The 18,264-nt window shown below is 38.6% G+C and overlaps 1 protein-coding gene and 1 pseudogene across 7 annotated transcripts in view; one reads left to right on the forward strand and one right to left on the reverse strand.

Moving 5' to 3' along the window:
* The window catches only part of ABCG2 (ATP binding cassette subfamily G member 2 (JR blood group)), a 138,641-nt gene that overhangs the window by 42,425 nt on the left and 77,952 nt on the right, over positions 1-18,264 (reverse strand). For 5 of the 7 annotated variants that reach the window (XM_077882832.1, XM_077882835.1, XM_077882834.1 and 2 more), the window contains one exon: positions 4,083-4,304. In XM_077882832.1, coding sequence (XP_077738958.1) covers positions 4,083-4,285 — 203 coding nt within the window. In that variant the 5' untranslated portion in view covers positions 4,286-4,304. Of the gene's footprint in view, positions 1-4,082; positions 4,305-11,265; positions 11,285-12,306; positions 12,460-18,264 lie in introns of those variants that run through there. The other 2 variants (XM_077882833.1, XM_077882830.1) reach the window with 2 other exon arrangements.
* LOC144304258 (large ribosomal subunit protein eL33 pseudogene) lies at positions 9,612-9,937 on the forward strand (annotated as a pseudogene).

Consider the following 18,264-nt stretch of genomic DNA (forward strand, 5'->3'; position numbering starts at 1 on the left):
CTTGACGGGATGAGCACTGGGTGTTATTCTGTATGTTGGTAAATTGAACACCAATAAAAAAATTAATTTATTAAAAATAAATAAATAAATAAAATAAAATAAAGCCCTTCAGTATTTTACTGTAAGGGAGTAGACCAGGTGAAGTCATAAAAAACACTATTACAATCTCTCATAAAATATTTTTAAAATTAAAAAAAAAAAAGACTCTTTCTCCCTCTGGTTCTGCCCTTCCTTCCCCTCGAAAATAGATAAAATCCTTTAAAAATATATTATAAAAAAAAAAAAGAGTAGGGCCTCTTCAGGCATACAAACACAATGAAAAAGAGACTTGAAAAAGCCCTTTCAAAACCTTGGTGTCTAAACCCATCTCTCTTAGAACTGATAAATCAAAATTTATTCCTCAGAAAAAAAATAGTTTATCTATTCCAAAGCTGAAACCTATTTCATTTCCAGGTAATGATTTCACAGAAGCCAATTCTATAATTATACAACTGTGAGTGATAAACTTCACGACACAATTGTACCTCAGTGCTTCAACAGAGGAGGACCTCAGCATTTACTGACTATTGTGCTTAAATTGTCACAACTGTAAAACGGCTGGTGGATGTTAGGTGAAAGGTAACTTTCATTCAGCTCATTAACTGAGGTGCCTCTCACTCAAACACTGGACAAACACAATGCATTTGGTAAGTCAGGAACAAGCTGTAGAACAGAAAGATCTCTTATTCTTTCAGTGACCTCTTCCCCTCCCCCTCTCCCTGTAACCTGGCCGCCAAATGTAAAAAGACACACTTGGTTGATTGAACTTTCCAGACACATTTATCTGTCGCTCTTGACTCATCTTCTTTATTAATAGCTACCCAGTATCTGCTTTTAAAATGACTAGAAATAAGCTTGTTATGCACTAAGACTTCATTGTCAGAAAACTTTTCCAGGTTTTTAAAAGATCTACTCCAATAAATACCAACCAATCCTAAATGATTAACCCAAAATTGAAAGTGAATGCTCTAGGACAATTTTTCAGGTCCCCAAGTTGGACTTACTTTGGCACTAAACTCTAGCATTACAGAAAACAATAATGTACAATCACAAGTGCAAGAAAGAGTTCCAGTTGGGAGCAATGGTTAATTCTCCCTCCATTCATTCAACACAATTATCCACTGACTGCTATGTACAATAAGACAGTCTTCTAGGACATGGGACATAACTGAGAATAAAACAAAGTCCTAGACCTCATGGAGTTTACATTCTAGTCCAAGGATCAGCAAATAAGAGCTGGTCACCTGTTCTCTGTTTTCATACAGTGTTATTGGAACAGAGCCGCACTCATTCGTTTATGTCCAGGGCTGCTTTCATGCTACAATGACAGAACCGAGTAGTTGCAGCACAGATGTATGGCCCATAAAGCTGAGGATATTTATTATGAGGTCCTTTACCAAAAGTCTGTTGACCGCTGTTCTGGTTTATGGTCTATAATTCCCTTATTTCCTCACCCTGCCCTCAACTCTACTATCATCCCTCAAAACTCATTCCTCACCCTTATCTATTGCTTAAAGCATTTGCATTCAGGGAAGTTTCCCTCACTGTACTATAAAACCTTGTTCAACAAGAATGATGTCATCTCATGTTATCCTCCACCCTACAATGGCATGCAACATAAGGGTCTACGGTGGGTAGATCACTCGATGCTGAATACATTAAGTGAAAACCAGTAAAGAATTCATGTCATATCTACTACATTTTAGTGCACAATGGCTAATCCTCTGGTCTCATCTTAGGGAGAAGTCCATGCCACTCCCACGGCTTGTAGCACCTTCTCTCCCTACCCTGTTCCTCTCTCTCTCTCTCTCTCTCTCTCTCTCTCTCTCTCACACACACACACCCCTATAGCACACTCTTCATTTTCTCTCTCATGCCCCTGGCCCTCTAATTTAAGCTTAGAGGCTCTGATAGTGTCTTCTAATCCCTCTATCATGATAGAATAATACAGTGAAGTGCTCTATTGTCTCAATACACCATTAGTCTAGAAGATTTCTGAGAACAGAGGACATATCTATATCACTAGCGTGTTGCATAATGTCAAGCAGACATTAACAGACATTTAAATTTTGTTGAATGAATCTCTGCATTTTTATAAACGACACAGGAAAATGAAAAGACAAGTTTTCAATTAAAAAAATGTGAAGAAGTAGGAAAAACTTGAAAGCTGTAAGAGAACACAGGCTGTGAAGGGAGATGAGAGGAAGAGGGGTGACAGCTGAAGGATAGGGTAATCACTTATATTAAAGAACAAGAGAAGTGAGCAAATCATTAGTAAATATATTAAGGATAATGAGAGCCAAGGTTTTCACTTTTTGAGAAGTTTTACAAACATAAAAATGAGGGAAGAACCATAGGGGTATTAGATTAGAAATTTAGGCATTAATGAGAACTCATAGTTTGGTTTTTTTTTAAGATTTTATTTATTTATTCATGAGAGACACAGAGAGAGAGAGAGAGAGAGGCAGAGACACAGGCAGAGGGAGAAGCAGGCTCCATGCAAGGAGCCTGATGTGGGACTTGATCCTGGGTCTCCAGGATCACACCCTGGGCTGCAGGCGGCGCTAAACCGCTGCGCCACTGGGGCTGCCTGAGAACCCCTAGGTTTTAATCTATATACACAGATAGATATAGAAAGTTTTAGATGCCTGGGTGGCTCAGTCACCTCAGGTCATGATCCCCGGGTTCTATGATCGAGACCCGCATCAGGCTCCCCACAGGGAGCCTGCCTCTCCCTCTGCCTACGTCTCTGCCTCTCTGTGTCTCTCATAAATAAGTAAATAAAACCTTAAAAAAAAAAGTTTTAGACATACGCATAGGCACATGTGTGTACATATATCTGCACATATGTTCCCTAGGCCTAACCACTGAGAGAAGTCCTTGGACATATGACATCCCAACAGCAATAAACATTCCAAACACCCAGATCTTGGCCTGTAACATCCTTCACAAAAAGGAAGAACAGCTGATTCCAGATCTGAAGCAGGTAAGTACTCAGGGAGTCTGAAACTTCTTGCTGTGCCAAAAAAAAAAAAAAAAAACTCAAATGAGAGAACATGTCAAAATAATGAGTTAAAAAAAGCAAAGGTCTCCCACCAAGCAAATCAGGAACAACAGGAGTATCAAGAAAAATAATGAATCATAGTTTTGTACTGATCGGGATTTTAAAATAAAATTAAGCGTAGTGATTCAGTTCCTAACTTTTCTTATCACTTTGGACTTCAACTGTGTAACTTAAGCGAGGCTATAGTGGTCTCTGTCTGCCTGTGTAATGGGGAAAAGCATTAAGTACATGGTACAAACATGGTACATATAAACAGACCACTCATTTAAAACAAGTATATTCAAAAACCAAAGCACCTTTACAATATACTATCGTTTCAACTACCTGACTCTTGCATCTAGAACATACAGGACATATAGTACGTAAGGACCTAAAAGTGTCTAGCTCATAAGGAACAGCAGCACATCTTCTGTTTCACAGGTCAGAAGACTGAAGCTCAGAGATGACAATGATATCCCCACGACCAAAAACGAGTATATCATACAGCCAGTCGCTTTCTAGTGAACCACAGAGCATACCCAGAAGAAACTAAATGACATTGTTTGGTTTCTCAAACAAAAGTTGATGCACAAGGAACAACCACTTCAAAAATGGTTTGGCAGTTCCTTTAAAGTTAACCATATGCCTAATATGTGACCTGATCATTTCACGCCAAGGTTAGCCACATGAAATAAAAGCATGTGTCTGTATGTCTGTATAGACTTGCACACAAAGGTTCCTAACAACCTTATTCTTTTTAATAATAAATTTATTTTTTATTGGTGTTCAATTTGCCAACATACAGAATAACACCCAGTGCTCATCCTGTCAAGTGCCCCCCTCAGTGCCCATCACTCATTCACTCCCACCCCCACCCTCCTCCCCTTCCACCACCCCTAGTTTGTTTCCCAGTGTCTCCTAACAATTTTATTTGCAATAAGCAAAACCCGTGAAGCTCACCGTATGTCAATAAAGCTATTTTAATAGTTTATGCACATACTTGATATTTGTTAGTATTTCTTTCTCAACTGTTTTTCGACCAAGAAGAAAGCCACTCTTTACTTTTACTCGATAGTAAATGTTATGAAAACTTAACACGGCTACTTCAGTAGATGTCTTCAGGTCGTTGGAGGTCATCCTGGAGAGGTCATTGGTGCTTCTTTGTGACATTGGGATACAAACTGGGTCATTATTAGAAGACATCTGGAGAGTTTCTGCCTCTCTGTAGAGGGAAAAGCAAGAGTTAAGTTGATAGTCCTGATATAAGATTGTAAATACCGGTTAACAGTACACTTAAAACAAGTCCATTTGGGTATGCATTTCCAATTATAAAATAAATACGTAACGTACAGCGTGGTGGCTATACATAATTACACATAACACTGCTTTGTATATTTGAAAGTTGGTGAAATAGCCCATCTTGAAAGTTCACATCACAAGGAAAAAAATGTGTGTGATAGATGTTAACTAGACATATTGTGGCAATCATTTCACAATATATACAAATACTAAATCATTATGTTGTACACCTGAAACAGTATATAACAGGTCAATTATTTCTCAATTAAAAAATTTAAAAAATAAAAATGAAAAAAGAAAAAAATAAAATAAAATAAAAAATAAAAATAAAAATGAAGACCTAAACTTTTTTAAAGGCATGTAAAATAACTTCATTAGTCATTTTTATACTAATTATATATGCTTAAATAAAAATATCTTGAAAAAATAGAAAAAATAAAAATATTTTGGGGGCACCTGATGGCTCGGTAGGTTAAGTATCTGACACTTGGTTTTAGGTCATGATCTTGTGGTCCTGGGATGGAGTCCAATGGACTCCATGCTCAGCACAGAGTCTGCTTCAGATGCTCTCTCCCTCTCCTTCTGCCCCTTCCCCACCTCCTGGATGCATGCATGCACACAAGTGCTCTCTCTCTCCCTCTCTCTCAAATAAATAAATAAAATATTTAAAAAAATTATTTTGAAAATTAATTTTAGATATAGTGGGTTCAATTATACTATTAAGCATTTTTTTAATGCAATATATAGCTCCATTTCCAATGAATAGGCCATATCACAGTGATAAGAACAACCATGGGAATGGTATTAGGGAGGCAGACAGAACTCTGAGTCCATGAACTCCAATTATTTATCAATTCAACATCTAGTAAGTAAATACAGAGTATGAAAATTACTCAAAATTCATGAAGCAGGAGAAAGGCGAATGGGAGACAGACTTGCCTGGTTTTAAGAGACAATGCAAGATCCGGGGCAGACCACATGATCATCCCACTTTGGTTTTAATTTTGGAGTTTATGACACAGTTATTACAAAAAGGGGGTTAATTAACCTTGGCAGAGAGGGGCAAGAGAAATTTCTCTGAATTTATAGCACTTCATAGCCCTGGCTGTTATGCTCCCTTGATCAGCCAAGAAAATAATCTCCAAAATTGTTTGGGCTGAGATAATCACTTCCATAATGGGTGGATATATTTAAATTCTAGGAAGATTTAGAATTAGGTATAAAAATGATTAAGAAAACCAAACTAACAGTGAAGCAGGTGAAGAATTTAAAACAAAAACAGAGTATTAATTTTTAAAAGGAGGGATCCCTGGGTGGCGCAGCAGTTTAGCGCCTGCCTTTGGCCCAGGGCGCGATCCTGGAGACCCGGGATCGAATCCCACGTCGGGTTCCCAGTGCGTGGAGCCTGCTTTTCCCTCTGCCTGTGTCTCTGCCTCTCTTTCTCTCTGTGTGACTATCATAAATAAATAAAAAAAATTAAAAAAAAAATTTTTAAAGGAGTTTAAAAGGCTTGGTTAGACAAGTTATAAAAGGCCCCTTAAAAAGATTTAGATTAAGACTATGTGAAACTTAATAGCTTGTGAACTAGGTTTGAAATGTGAAATGTCCATAAATTTGTTTTTTTGTTTGTTTGTTTGTTTGTTTGTTTTAATTGAAGCATAGTTGATAATCCTAGCTTTAATTTTTAAAAATCAAAGTTACCTACGAAGAACTTTCTCTCTGGCTATGATGGACTAGCTGTTCCAAACCAAGCATCCTCCTAAGAATAACCATAAAAATAGATAAAATGTAAGATGCAACTATTTGAAGAGTTCTCTCTGATGAGAGTAACCAAAGCAGTCAGGACTTACAGAGCCAAAATCCTGGAAAGCAGGGAACACAAAGGCAAAGTTGACATTCTTGCTCTTTTCTATCAAGGCAAATTCCACACATGGGCAAAATTCAAAAAACCAGGCAGAAAGAGTCTGCTAGAGGCTAAAAAGCTGAACAGATATTTAAGGAGTCAATGATAAAGGAAATGTTCAACTTTTAACGTTTGTGGGCTCTGCTCCCGGGATTCCATGGGAAGCTATACTTTAACATTTCCCTCCAAGGTCAACATGACTCAGCAAAACCTCAAAGCAAAGGTTGTTTTTCTGCCTGGAGTACACACTGTATGTCTGCTTTATTCAAAAAAATAACTTTAAGGCTGGGATCCCTGGGTGGCGCAGCGGTTTGGCGCCTGCCTTTGGCCCAGGGTGCGATCCTGGAGACCCGGGATCGAATCCCACGTCGGGCTCCCAGTGCATGGAGCCTGCCTCTCCCTCTGCCTGTGTCTCTGCCTCTCTCTCTCTCTGTATGTGACTATCATAAATAAATAAAAATTTAAAAAAAAAGATTTAAAAAAAAATAACTAAGGAGTATTCCAAACATAAAAATAAGAAAAACAAAACAAACCTCCCTGGTTCCCCACGATATCATATATCCTTGTGCATGCTAAAAGCCTAAGATAAAGTCTGAAACTTTCTGGCACGTCCTTCAGCATGATGATTTGTAACTAATTATGTAGAAAATACATATAACCCTGCACCAAATGTTCCTTCCCCAAAGCGATCTCTTATTTGTCAAGATGATATATACCCTGAGGAGCTGTCCTAACTTGAGCTCGAATAAAACTTTTCCTTTCTCTTCAAAATTTTTTTAAAGGTTTGTTCATTTTGCATTGACATTTCTTGGTGGACAGCAACTCTCGTGAGATTACCTGGGGGTCCTCTGGAACTCAGCCCTGGGTACCAGCACAGGCCCTTTGTGCCTCTCTGATTTCTCAGCACCTCAACAGAAGTATCAGGTGAGATCTCCTGATGTATGGACCTTCTTAATTTAAGCTGGTGGTCCTTTTATTCAAGCTGTTGAGGGTTACAGGGAATGTTCCCTAGGTGGGAATAACCCAGAGGGATTGGAGTTGATGGGTTGGTTGTTTTAATTTGGCATTATACTAATGGGTATACTATTAATATAAGGCTTGAGTAAATTTTCTTGCTAGAAATATGAAAAATTGAATCATTCAGCTCTGAAGAGCAGGGATATTTGCTCCTTCTGGCTAAATGAGGCTTTCTAGTGACCAAAAGCCTAGCAGAAGTGTCAGAGAATGCTCTTCAAGACCTGTAGGGGTCCCATAGGAATGTCCCATCTCATAAGGTACTTAATGACTGGCTCATCTAGGGATGTACACATAAAGATTGGTCATCCAAGTGTCCCAGCCCCTTCAATGGTCTTAGGCCTCACTGAGAGAATCTAAGATGCATCGGCAGGTGTATCACAGCCTTATGAAAGTAACTCACAAGCAGTGCCCTCTTGATCCACCACACTCAGTATCTTTAGATCTTATTCAAATCTTATTCTAAAAATAAAACTGAAATCAAAACGAATGAGGAACCAGGCTTCAAAAGCTGAATAGCCCCCGGAAAACCAACAACCACCTACCTACAGGAAACTCTGGCAGGTTCTATGTATAATACCTGTAGAGCATATACTTGCAAGTGCACTAATGGGAAAATTTAAGGATAACCTGAGTCTCAGATCCCAAATGGGTTTTTTTTTTTTTTGACATGTCTGGATTAGTTTTCTTGTGTATACAATTCGAGAAAGCCAGCTGTAGGACTAAGCAGCCAGAAACTAGAAAACCGTTTGGTTTAATCAGTGAAACGCCTGGCTTTTGCAGAGGAACCAATGCTCACAAAGGTATTCTGGGCTTCTTTTGGGGATTTTTATGGGATTCTTTTCCCCCTCTGGTCTTCATTTGGTTTGTTTGTTGCTATCTGTGGACAAAACTGACCATGTTCTAACTGGAAATAGAAAATAACTATTTAAAAGATCCATAAATTACGGGACACCTGAGTGGCTCAGCCGTTGAGCGTCTGCCTCCAGCTCAGGGCAGGATTCCGGGATCTGGGATAGAATCCCACATCAGTCTCCTTGCAGGGGGCCTGCTTCTGTCTCTGCCTCTCTCTCTGTGTTTCTCATGAATAAATAAATAAAGTCTTTAAAAATAAATAAATAAAGTCTTTAAAAAAAATAAATGTGCTACAAATGAGATATTTTCTCTACCTCCAGATGGTAATGCTAAAATTAATTTGTAAAGGAGCTCTATTTAATTAGATTAAAGGCAAGAGCTTGTAGAAATTGGCCTTTCTAAAACTCAAAGATAAAAATGGCTCAAATGTTTTTCAGGTTCACATGATCTGAGATAAAATTCCTTACGTTCAGGCTTTTCTACTACTCCATAATAAAGATGCTTCAGGGGAAGGAACCCAACTGATGGTCCAAAGAGAGAAGTCAAGTAGTCAAAATAATGACCCCCTTCCCAAGAGTCAAAATAATGAGGAAATGGGGGAAGACAGACAAACACTGAAAATCGTAAAACCACCCCAACAGACACAAGCACCAAAACCAATGCCCAACCCACACTGCCTGCTCCCCCACCTCCCCAGCCCTAGAGGGCTGAAAAGCAACCAGAGAAAAAGCCTGTTTTGCAAGAGGGAGAGACAGGAGATAAAGTAAAAAGAAAGTTAGTACAAACTTGGAATCTGCCTCTGGCCTTGCCAGGAGCATCCTGGCCACTTCTGCCACCACCTCTGCCTCCACCTCCCCCTCCTCCTGTTCCTATACCACCATCCGGGCTGCTGAAGCAGCCAACTCCTATACCATCCCTGGTGCCTCCTGCCCCACCCATCCTGGCTCCTCCTACCCCCACTATCCAAGAGCATAAAGCACCCCAAGCTGCTGGGTCACCTCCTTATGAAGTTCAAAGTTCCCACATCAGCATAAAGAGACCTGAGGGATCTCCTGAACTTAAACGGCCCACTTCAGATTTCCTCACAGGAGGCCCAAGTTAAACTGCCAGTGGGGAACAATTGACTTTACAGGGAACACAGGTGAAAAGGAGACACTGTACTGTGGGGCACTACAGGACCTCTTCTTCATAAAGCCACTATTTTCAAGTGCAGGAGACAAAGCTAACTTTCCTAACAGAGCAACAGACATTGCAACAGAAAAAATGAGGAGACAGGACTATATCCCAAATGAAAGAGTGGAACAAAATCAAGCAAGAGACCTGAACAAAATGGAGATAAGTAATATATCTGATAGTGAATTTAAAGTAATACTCATAAAGATACTCGCTAGAGCTCTCTCTCTGCCATCTTGGACCCTGTGGAGACCAGCTAGGAACAGGACTCCTAAAACAACAGATATGTCTAGAAGGCTGTGGTCCAAGGCCATGTTTGCTGGCTCTAAGCGGGGTCTCCAGAAGCAGAGGGAGCACACAGCTCTTCTTAAAATCGAAGATGTTTATGCTTGAGCTGAAAATGAGTTCTATCTATGCAAGAGATGTGCTTATGTGTACAAAGCAAAGAACAACACCATGACTCCTGGTGGCAAACTAAACAAAACCAGAGTAATCCAGGAAAAAGTAAGTCATGCTTATGTAAACAGTGGCATGGTTCGTGCAAAATTCCGAAGCAACCTTCCTGCATTGGCCAGAGAATCCATGTGATGCTATACCCCTCAACGATTTAAACTTAATGAAAAGTCAGAATGCCTGGGTGGCTCAGCAGTTGAGCGCCTGCCTTGGGCCCAGGGCATGATCCTGGAGTCCCCAGATCCAGTCCCACGTCGGGCTCCCTGCATGGAGCCTGCTTCTCTCTCTGCCTGTGTCCCTGCCTCTCTCTCTCTCTCTCTCTCTCTCTGTCTCTCATGAATAAATAAATTAAATATTAAAAAATAAACTTAATGAAAGGAAATAAAGGTGTAGATTTTTTTAATTGTTAAAAAAATAAAGATATTAATAAATAAAATATTTAAAAAATAAAGATATTTGCTAGAATTGAGAAAGGAGTGCAGGACTTCCATGAGACCCTCCACAAAGAGATAGGAGACCTAAAAAAGAATCAATTAGAGATAATGAACTCACTAAATGAAATTAACTCACCTGGAATAAATAGCAAACAAGAGGAAGTAGAACAGATCAGCAACTGGAGGACAGAGTAATGGAAAGTAATCAAGCTGAGCAGATGAGAGGGGGGAAAAAATGAGACTAGATCCAGGAAACTCAACAACACTGTCAAGCATAACAGTCACATGATAGGGACCCAGAAGGATAAGAGAGAGAAAATGGGGCAGAAGATTTATTTAAAGAAATAATAGCTGAAAACTTCCTGAATCTGGGGAAGAAAAGAGAAATCCAGAACTAGGAGCACAGAGAGTCTCCAACAAAACCAACCCAAAGAGTCTGCACCAAGACACAAAGAAAATAAGATGGCTAAAAGTAATGATAAAGAGAGAATTTTAAAAGCAGCAAGAGAAAGGAAAGCAGTAACAGACAAAGGAAACCCTACAAGGCTATCCGTGGATTCTTCAGCAGAAACTTTGCAGAACAGAAGGGAACAGCATGACATACTCAAAATACTAAAAGGAAAAAAATCTGCAGCCCAGGATATTCTATTCAGCAGGGCTTTCATTCAGATAGAAGGAGAGATAGTTTCCCAGAAAAATGAAAGTTAAAGGAATTCATGACCAGGAGCAAAACCAACCACATCCTCTCCACACACAATGCCCTGAAAGCCCACAGTTCAACCGCCCTCCTGCCCAAGTCAACATGCACTGCTGGCCACCTGCTTGATGCCAAGTCAACACACCCTTACCCCAGATTGACAAGGACTCAAACCGACACTTCCCCTCAAATTCCAGCACCTGTGCTCAAGTTTGTGCACAAAAATTGGCATAATTATAACATCAGAATGAAGCAACCCAAATAGTGACACTAATTCTGTGGAAGATGTAATGGATAAAAGGAGTGTGTTAGGCTAAGAACATCTACAACAAGTACATCAAAGAATAATACATACAGCATGATTCTGGTTACTAAAGAAACCAATCCAGGAAAAATAAGATGAAATCAGAGAGGGAGACAAACCATAAGGAATGTTTAATCAGAGGGAACAAACTGAACGTTGCTGGAGGGCAGGGGCGGGGGATGGGAAAAATGGGTGATGGGCATTAAGGAGGGCATATGATGTAATAAGAACTGGATGTTATATACAACTGAAATATCACTGAACCCTACCTCTGAAGCTAATGTTATATGTTAATCAACTGCATTTAAATTAAAAAAATAAACCTCTCCCCAAAAGTTGTTGGTTTAATTAAACATGTTTTTGTAGTTATCAACATCAAATATAATGCAGATTATCAGATTTTATTCTAATGAGTTTATTAACTTCATGTTGTATCTGCTGCAATTTGTCAGCAAAAATGACTTAAAATGATAATTGAATTTGTCTCATGAAGTTTTCATGGGTAATGGTTAAGGGTAACTTGGTTAAATAAAAAGGTTTATAGCTTTCAAAATCTCTGGTAACCTAAAACTTTAGTTTTGCTCAGCTAAATGATAAATTGGGTTGAATTCATTGATATCTCAGTTTTTTTCCAGATAAGAAAATACAGAAACATTTATTACTAAACAAAAGGTCTCTTTGCTTTTGTCTTATCACAGAGAAACTAAGATACTTGGGTCAGCTGGTAAACATGTTTTATGGTTCATTAAAAATTATACTATGGAGGCACCTGGGTGGCTCGGTGGTTGAATGTCTGCCTTTGACTCAGGTCATGATCCAGAGGTGCTGAGATCAAGTCTTCCATCAGGCTCCCTACAGGGAGCCTGCTTTTCCCTTTGCTTATGTCTCTGCCTTTATCTGTGTGTCTCTCATGAATAAATAAACAAAATCTTTAAAAATATATTATACCATGAAAAAACACATTTCTAAAATTTGTGAAATGTATTCATAAATTTGCCAATCTGAAGAATTCTAGTATAATAGTACACAATTAGTTACTACTTAACTTTCACTGGAGACTAAGGTTTCTAAGAGTTAAAATTCTGGAAGCACCTGGGTAGCTTAGTTGGTTAAGCATCCAACTCTTGATTTCCACTCAGGACATGATCTCAGGGTTGTGAGATTGAGCCCCACATCAGGCTCCACATTGGGTGTGGAGCCTGCTTAAGATTCTCTTCCTCTCCCTCTGCCCCTCCCATACGTACTCTAAAGAAAAAAAAAGAGAGAGAGAGAGAGAGAAGAGTTAAAATTCTGCTAAATATATGGTGCCTGGCCAGCTCAGTCAATAAAGCATGTGACTCTTGATCTCATCTCAGGGTTTTGAGTTGAGCCCCATGTTGGGTATAGAGATTATTTAAATATAAAATCTTTTTTTAAAAATCTGCTAAATGTAATTAAGACTGCTAAAAATGAGAAAGCAAGCAACTCTTGTAGGAAAATAGGAGGTGTGGGAGATAGGTATAAAGAATGATGGGACGCTGGGTGGCTCAGTGGTTGAGCGCCTGCTTTGGGCTCAGGGCATGATCCCAGAGTCCCAGGATCGAGTCCCACATCAGGCTTTCTGCATGGAGCCTGCTTCTCCCCCTGCCTATGTCTCTCCCTCTCTCTGTCTCTCATGAATAAATAAATAAAATCTTTAAAAATAAATAAATAAATAAATAAATAAATAAATAAATAAATAAAATGATAATGCATTTTTGTTGAGAGAAAAGGAAGTAATTATGTCCTAAAATGAGACTGATTGTTTTATAGAGAGAAGGCTTACAGGGCACCTAGGTGGTTCAGTCAATTAAGCATCTGACTCTATTTTGGCTCAGGTCATGATCTCAAGGTCCTAAAATTGAGCCCCATGTCAGGCTTTGCACTGAGCATGAAGTCTGCTTGAGATTCTCTCTCTCTCTCTCCCTCCTCCACCCTGCTCACACTTTCTTGCTTTCTCTCTCTCATTCTCTAAAAAAAAAAAAAAAAAAAAAAAGGGCACCTCAGTGGCTCAGTGGTCTGCCTTGGGTTCAGGTTGTAATCCCAGGGTCCTGGAATCAAGTCCTACATCACACTCCCTGCAGGGGGTAGCCTCTGCCTATATCTATCACTCCCTGTGCGTCTCTCATGAATAAATAAATGAAATCTTTAAAAAAGAAAGAAAGAAAGGTTTAAGACAAAGTCTGAAAGAAAAGGAAAGTTGTAGAAGGTTTGTGAAGGAGAATCTTTAGAAAAGAATCTTATTTTATACATGGTCAAGACTGACTAACATCAGAATAAATGAGTTTAAAAGTAAACTGATATAGAAAAAGAACAACAAGGGCACCTAGGTGGCTCAGTTTGTTAAGCATCTGTTTTCGCTCAGATTATGATCCCAGGGTCCTGGGATCAAGCCCCACATAAGGCTCCCTGCTTGGCAGGAGCCTATTTCTCCCTCTCCCTCTGCTAACACTCTTGCTCTCTCTTGCTCTCTCTGTCTAGTATATAAATCTTAAAAAAAAAAAAGAACAAAAAACAAAATCTAAAAGCAGCATAAGTAATAAAGATCAGAGCAGAAATAAATGATATAGAAACTAAAAAGACCCCAACAGAACAGATCAATGAAACTGTTGTTGGAGCTGGTTGTTGGAAAAAATTAACGAAACTGATAAACTCATAGACTTATTAATAGAAAAAAAGAAAGGATCCAAACAAGTAAAGTCACAAACGAGGGAGGAAAAATAACAACCAACACCACAGAAATACAAGCATTATAAGAGAATATAATGAAGAACTATATGTCAACAAATCAGACTACCTAGAAACATATAAATTCCTACAAATTCCTAGAAACATATAAACTACCAAATCTGAAACAGAAAGAGATAGAAAATTTAAACAGACCCATAACAGCAAAGAAAAAATGGAATCAGTAAAACAAAAAATAAAAAATCCTCCCAAGAAACAAAAGTCCAGGACCAGGCTTCAGAGGTGAATTCCACCAAACATTTAAAGAGTTAATATCTGTTCTCAAACAAGTCCAAAGAGTAGAACAGGAATTCATTCATTCTATGAGGCATAACCCTGGTGCCAAAACCAGATAAAGACACCACCAAAAAAAGAGAACTACAAACCAATTTCCCTGATGAACACAGATCCAGAAATCCTCTAAAAAAGACGAGCAAACCAACTAGTAAATTCAACAATATATCAAAAAAAAAAAATTTTTTTCACCATAATCAAGTAGGATTTATTCCTGGGTTGTCAGGGTGCTTCAATATTTGCTAATCAATTAATATGACACGTCACATCAATAAGAGAAAGGATAAGAACTATATGATCCTTTCAATAGATGTAGAAAAAACATCTGACAAAGTACAACACTAATGCATGATAAAAACCCTCAACAAAGTAGGTTTGGAAGGAACATCCCTCAACATAATAAATAAAGGCTTTATATGAAAAACCCACAGCTAACATCATACTCAATGGAGAAAAATTGAAAATTTTTTCCCCTAAAGTCATGAACAAGATAAGGATGTCCACTCTCACCACTTTCATTCAATATAGTACTGGAAATGCTAGCCACCGCAATCAGACAGCAAAAAGAAATAAAAGGCATCCAAATCAGCAAGGAAGAAGTTAAACTTTCACTATTTGCAGAAGACATGATACTATATATATAGAAAACCTGACAGACTCCACCCAAAAATTTTAAGAACTGATACACAAATCCAGTAAAGTCACAGGATACAAAGCCAATGTACAGAAATATGCTGCATTTCTATACACCAATAATGAAGCAGCAGAAAGAAAAATTAAGAAAATAATTCTATTTATAGTTGCACCAAAAATACGATACCTAGGAATAAACCGAGCCAAAGAGATGAAAGATATGTACTATGAAAACTATAAAACACTGATGAAAAAAATTGAAGATGACACAAAGAAACGGAAAGACATTCCATGCTCATGAGTTGGAAGAACAAATATTGTTAGAATGTCTACATTACCTAAAGCACTCTACACATTTACTGCAATCCCTACCAATATACCAACAGCATTTTTCACATTGTTTAGAACAAACAATTCTAAAATGCATGCGAAACCACAAAAGATCCTGAATAACCCAAACAATCTTAAAAAAGAAAAGCAAAGCTGGAGGCATCACAATTTGGACTTCAAGCTGTATTACAAAGCTGTGGTAATCAAAACAGTATGATACTGGCACAAAAATAAGACACGTAGATAAAAATTGAATAAAAAAACCTAGAAATGAACCCACAACTATATGGTTAATTAATCTTCAACAAAGCAGGAAAGAATATCAAATGGCAAAAAAAGTAGTCCCTTCAACTAATGGTGCTGGGGAAACTGAATAGCTACACACAAAAGAATGAAACTGGACCATTTTCTTATACCATACACAAAAATAAATCCAAAATGGATGAAAGCCCTAAATGTGAGACCTGAAACCATATAAATCCTAGAGAACACAGAGGACAGCACAGGCTTTGACATCAGCCCTAGCAACCCTTTTCTAGATATATCTCCTGAGGCAAGGGAAACACCAGCAAAAATGAACTATTGGGAACTATTAAACTATTAAAAAGCTTCTGCACAGCAAAGCTCTGCAGATAAAAATCAACAAAACTAAAACGCAACCCTACAGAATGAGCGAAGATATCTGCAAATGGCATATCGGATAAAGGGTCGGTATCCAAAATATATAAAGAATTGATACAACTCAACACCCATAAACAATTAAGGCAACTAAAAAATAGGCAGAAGTCAGGAACAGAGATTTTTCCAATGAAGAAAACAATGATGGTGAACAGACACATGATAGGATATTCATCATCACTTACCATCAAGGAAATGCAAATCAAAAGTACAATTCAATATCACCTCATACCTGTTAAAATGGTTAAAATCAACAACACAAGAAACAACAGGTTTCCATGAGAACATGGAGAAAGGGAAACCCTCTAGTACTGTGGGTGGGAATGCAAACCGGTGCAGCCACTCTGGAAAACAGCATGGAGGTTCCTCAAAAAGCTAAAAATAGAACTACCTTATCATCCAGTAATCACACTACTGGGTGTTTACTTAAAAATACAAAAACATTCAACTGGACACATGCACCCCTATGTTTATAGCAGCATCACTTAACAACAGCCAAAATATAGAAGCAGTCCTAGTGTCCATTGATTTATGAATGGATAAAGAAGTTGTAATGTATGTGTACAATGGAGTATTATTCAGCAATAAAAAATGAAATCTTGCATTTGCAATGACATGAATAGAACTAGAGAGTATTACATTAAACAAAATTGTCGGTCAGAGGGATCCCTGGGTGGCGCAGCAGTTCGGCGCCTGCCTTTGGCCCAGGGCACGATCCTGGAGACCCGGGATCGAGTCCCACGGCGAGCTCCCGGTGCATGGAGCCTGCTTCTCCCTCTGCCTGCGTCTCTGCCCCTCTCTCTCTCTCTCTGTGACTATCATAAATAAAAATAAATAAAAAAATTAAAAAAAAAATTGTCAGTCAGAGAAAGACAAATCTATGATTTCATTCATATGTAGAATTTAAGAAAAAAAACAAATAAGCAAAGGGAAAAAAATAAGAAAGACAAATCAAGAAATAGACTCCTGGGCAACTGGGTGGCGTAGTCTGTTAAATATTGGACTCAGTTTCAGCTCAGGTCCTGATCTCATGGCTGGTGAAACTGAGCCCTCCACCCCCAGCATCAGGCTCCACATTCATCAGCAGTCTGCTTGGATATTCTCTCCCTCTGCCCCTTCTCCTGCTGGAAGGAAGGGAGGAAAGGAGGGAGGGGGGGAGGGAGGGAGGGAGGAAGGAAGGAAGGGAGGAAGGAAGGAAGGAGGGAGGGAGGGAGGGAGGGAGAGAGGGAGGGAGGGAGGAAGATGGCTGGGACTCCTAGCTGGCTCAGTTAGTGAAGTGTGCAACTCTTGATCTCAGAGTTGTGAACTGGAGCCCTACACTGGGTGTAGAAATTACTTAAAAATAAAATCTTAAAAAAAAGAATAAAGAAAAGAAACAGACTCTTAATTATAGAGAACAAATTCATGGTTACCAGAGGGAAAGAGGCCAGGGGAAGGGGTTAAATAGGTGATTGGGATTAAGGAGTGCACTTGTCATGATGAGCTCCAGGTGTTATGAGGAAGTGCTGAATTACTATATTGTACACCTGAAACTAATAATACTGGAATTCTTATTAATTAATTACTAATTGGAATTGATAACTAATTGGAATTGAAATAAAATGGAAAAAAGTGGTATAAAATGAAAATTAGGTTTTTCTCTCTGTTAAAAAAAGACAAGGTTTTCTTAGATTGTTGGTCTGCTCTTGATAAGAAATTACAAAGTGTTTTTCTTTATCTGACCAATAAAACAAAGTTTCTGGGGGATCCCTGGGTGGCTCTGTGGTTTAGTGCGTGCCTTTGGCCTAGAGCACGATCCTGGAGTCCCAGGATCGAGTCCCACGTCGGGCTCCTGGCATGGAGCCTGCTTCTCTCTCTCTCTATGTCTATCATGAATAAATAAATAAATCTTAAAAAAAAAAAAGTTTCCACATTTGCTTTTATCAGGTATTTAATTACATTAGCACCTGCCTTTGGCCCAGTGCATGATCCCGGAGTCCCGGGATCCAGTCCCGCATCGGGCTCCCTGCAAGGGGTCTGCTTCTCCCTCCGCCTGTGTCTCTGCTTCTCTCTCTCTCTCTCTCTCTCATGAATAAATAAAGAAAGAAAGAAAACTAAAACTTGTCAATATTAAAGAAGCTGAGGTTTGCTAAGAACTATATAACTTTCTATAGACTCTCTCATTACCACTTTGGTAAATAGATCATTAAGTTTTAAGTTTTACAATGATCTGTAAATCTGAGGCATGTGCTTTAAAATTTTTTGATATTTTTAACAAACTTCCTTAAATTTTGAATTCTAAATAAAGATTTTTTTTTGACTGATTAGGCTTGTTTATTTGGTATGTCAGGTTACATGGGAAACATTGTCAAACAAATATGATAAACCTTC

The sequence above is a fragment of the Canis aureus genome, chromosome 33 (genome assembly GCF_053574225.1).
Source record: "Canis aureus isolate CA01 chromosome 33, VMU_Caureus_v.1.0, whole genome shotgun sequence".
Lineage (NCBI taxonomy): Eukaryota > Metazoa > Chordata > Mammalia > Carnivora > Canidae > Canis > Canis aureus.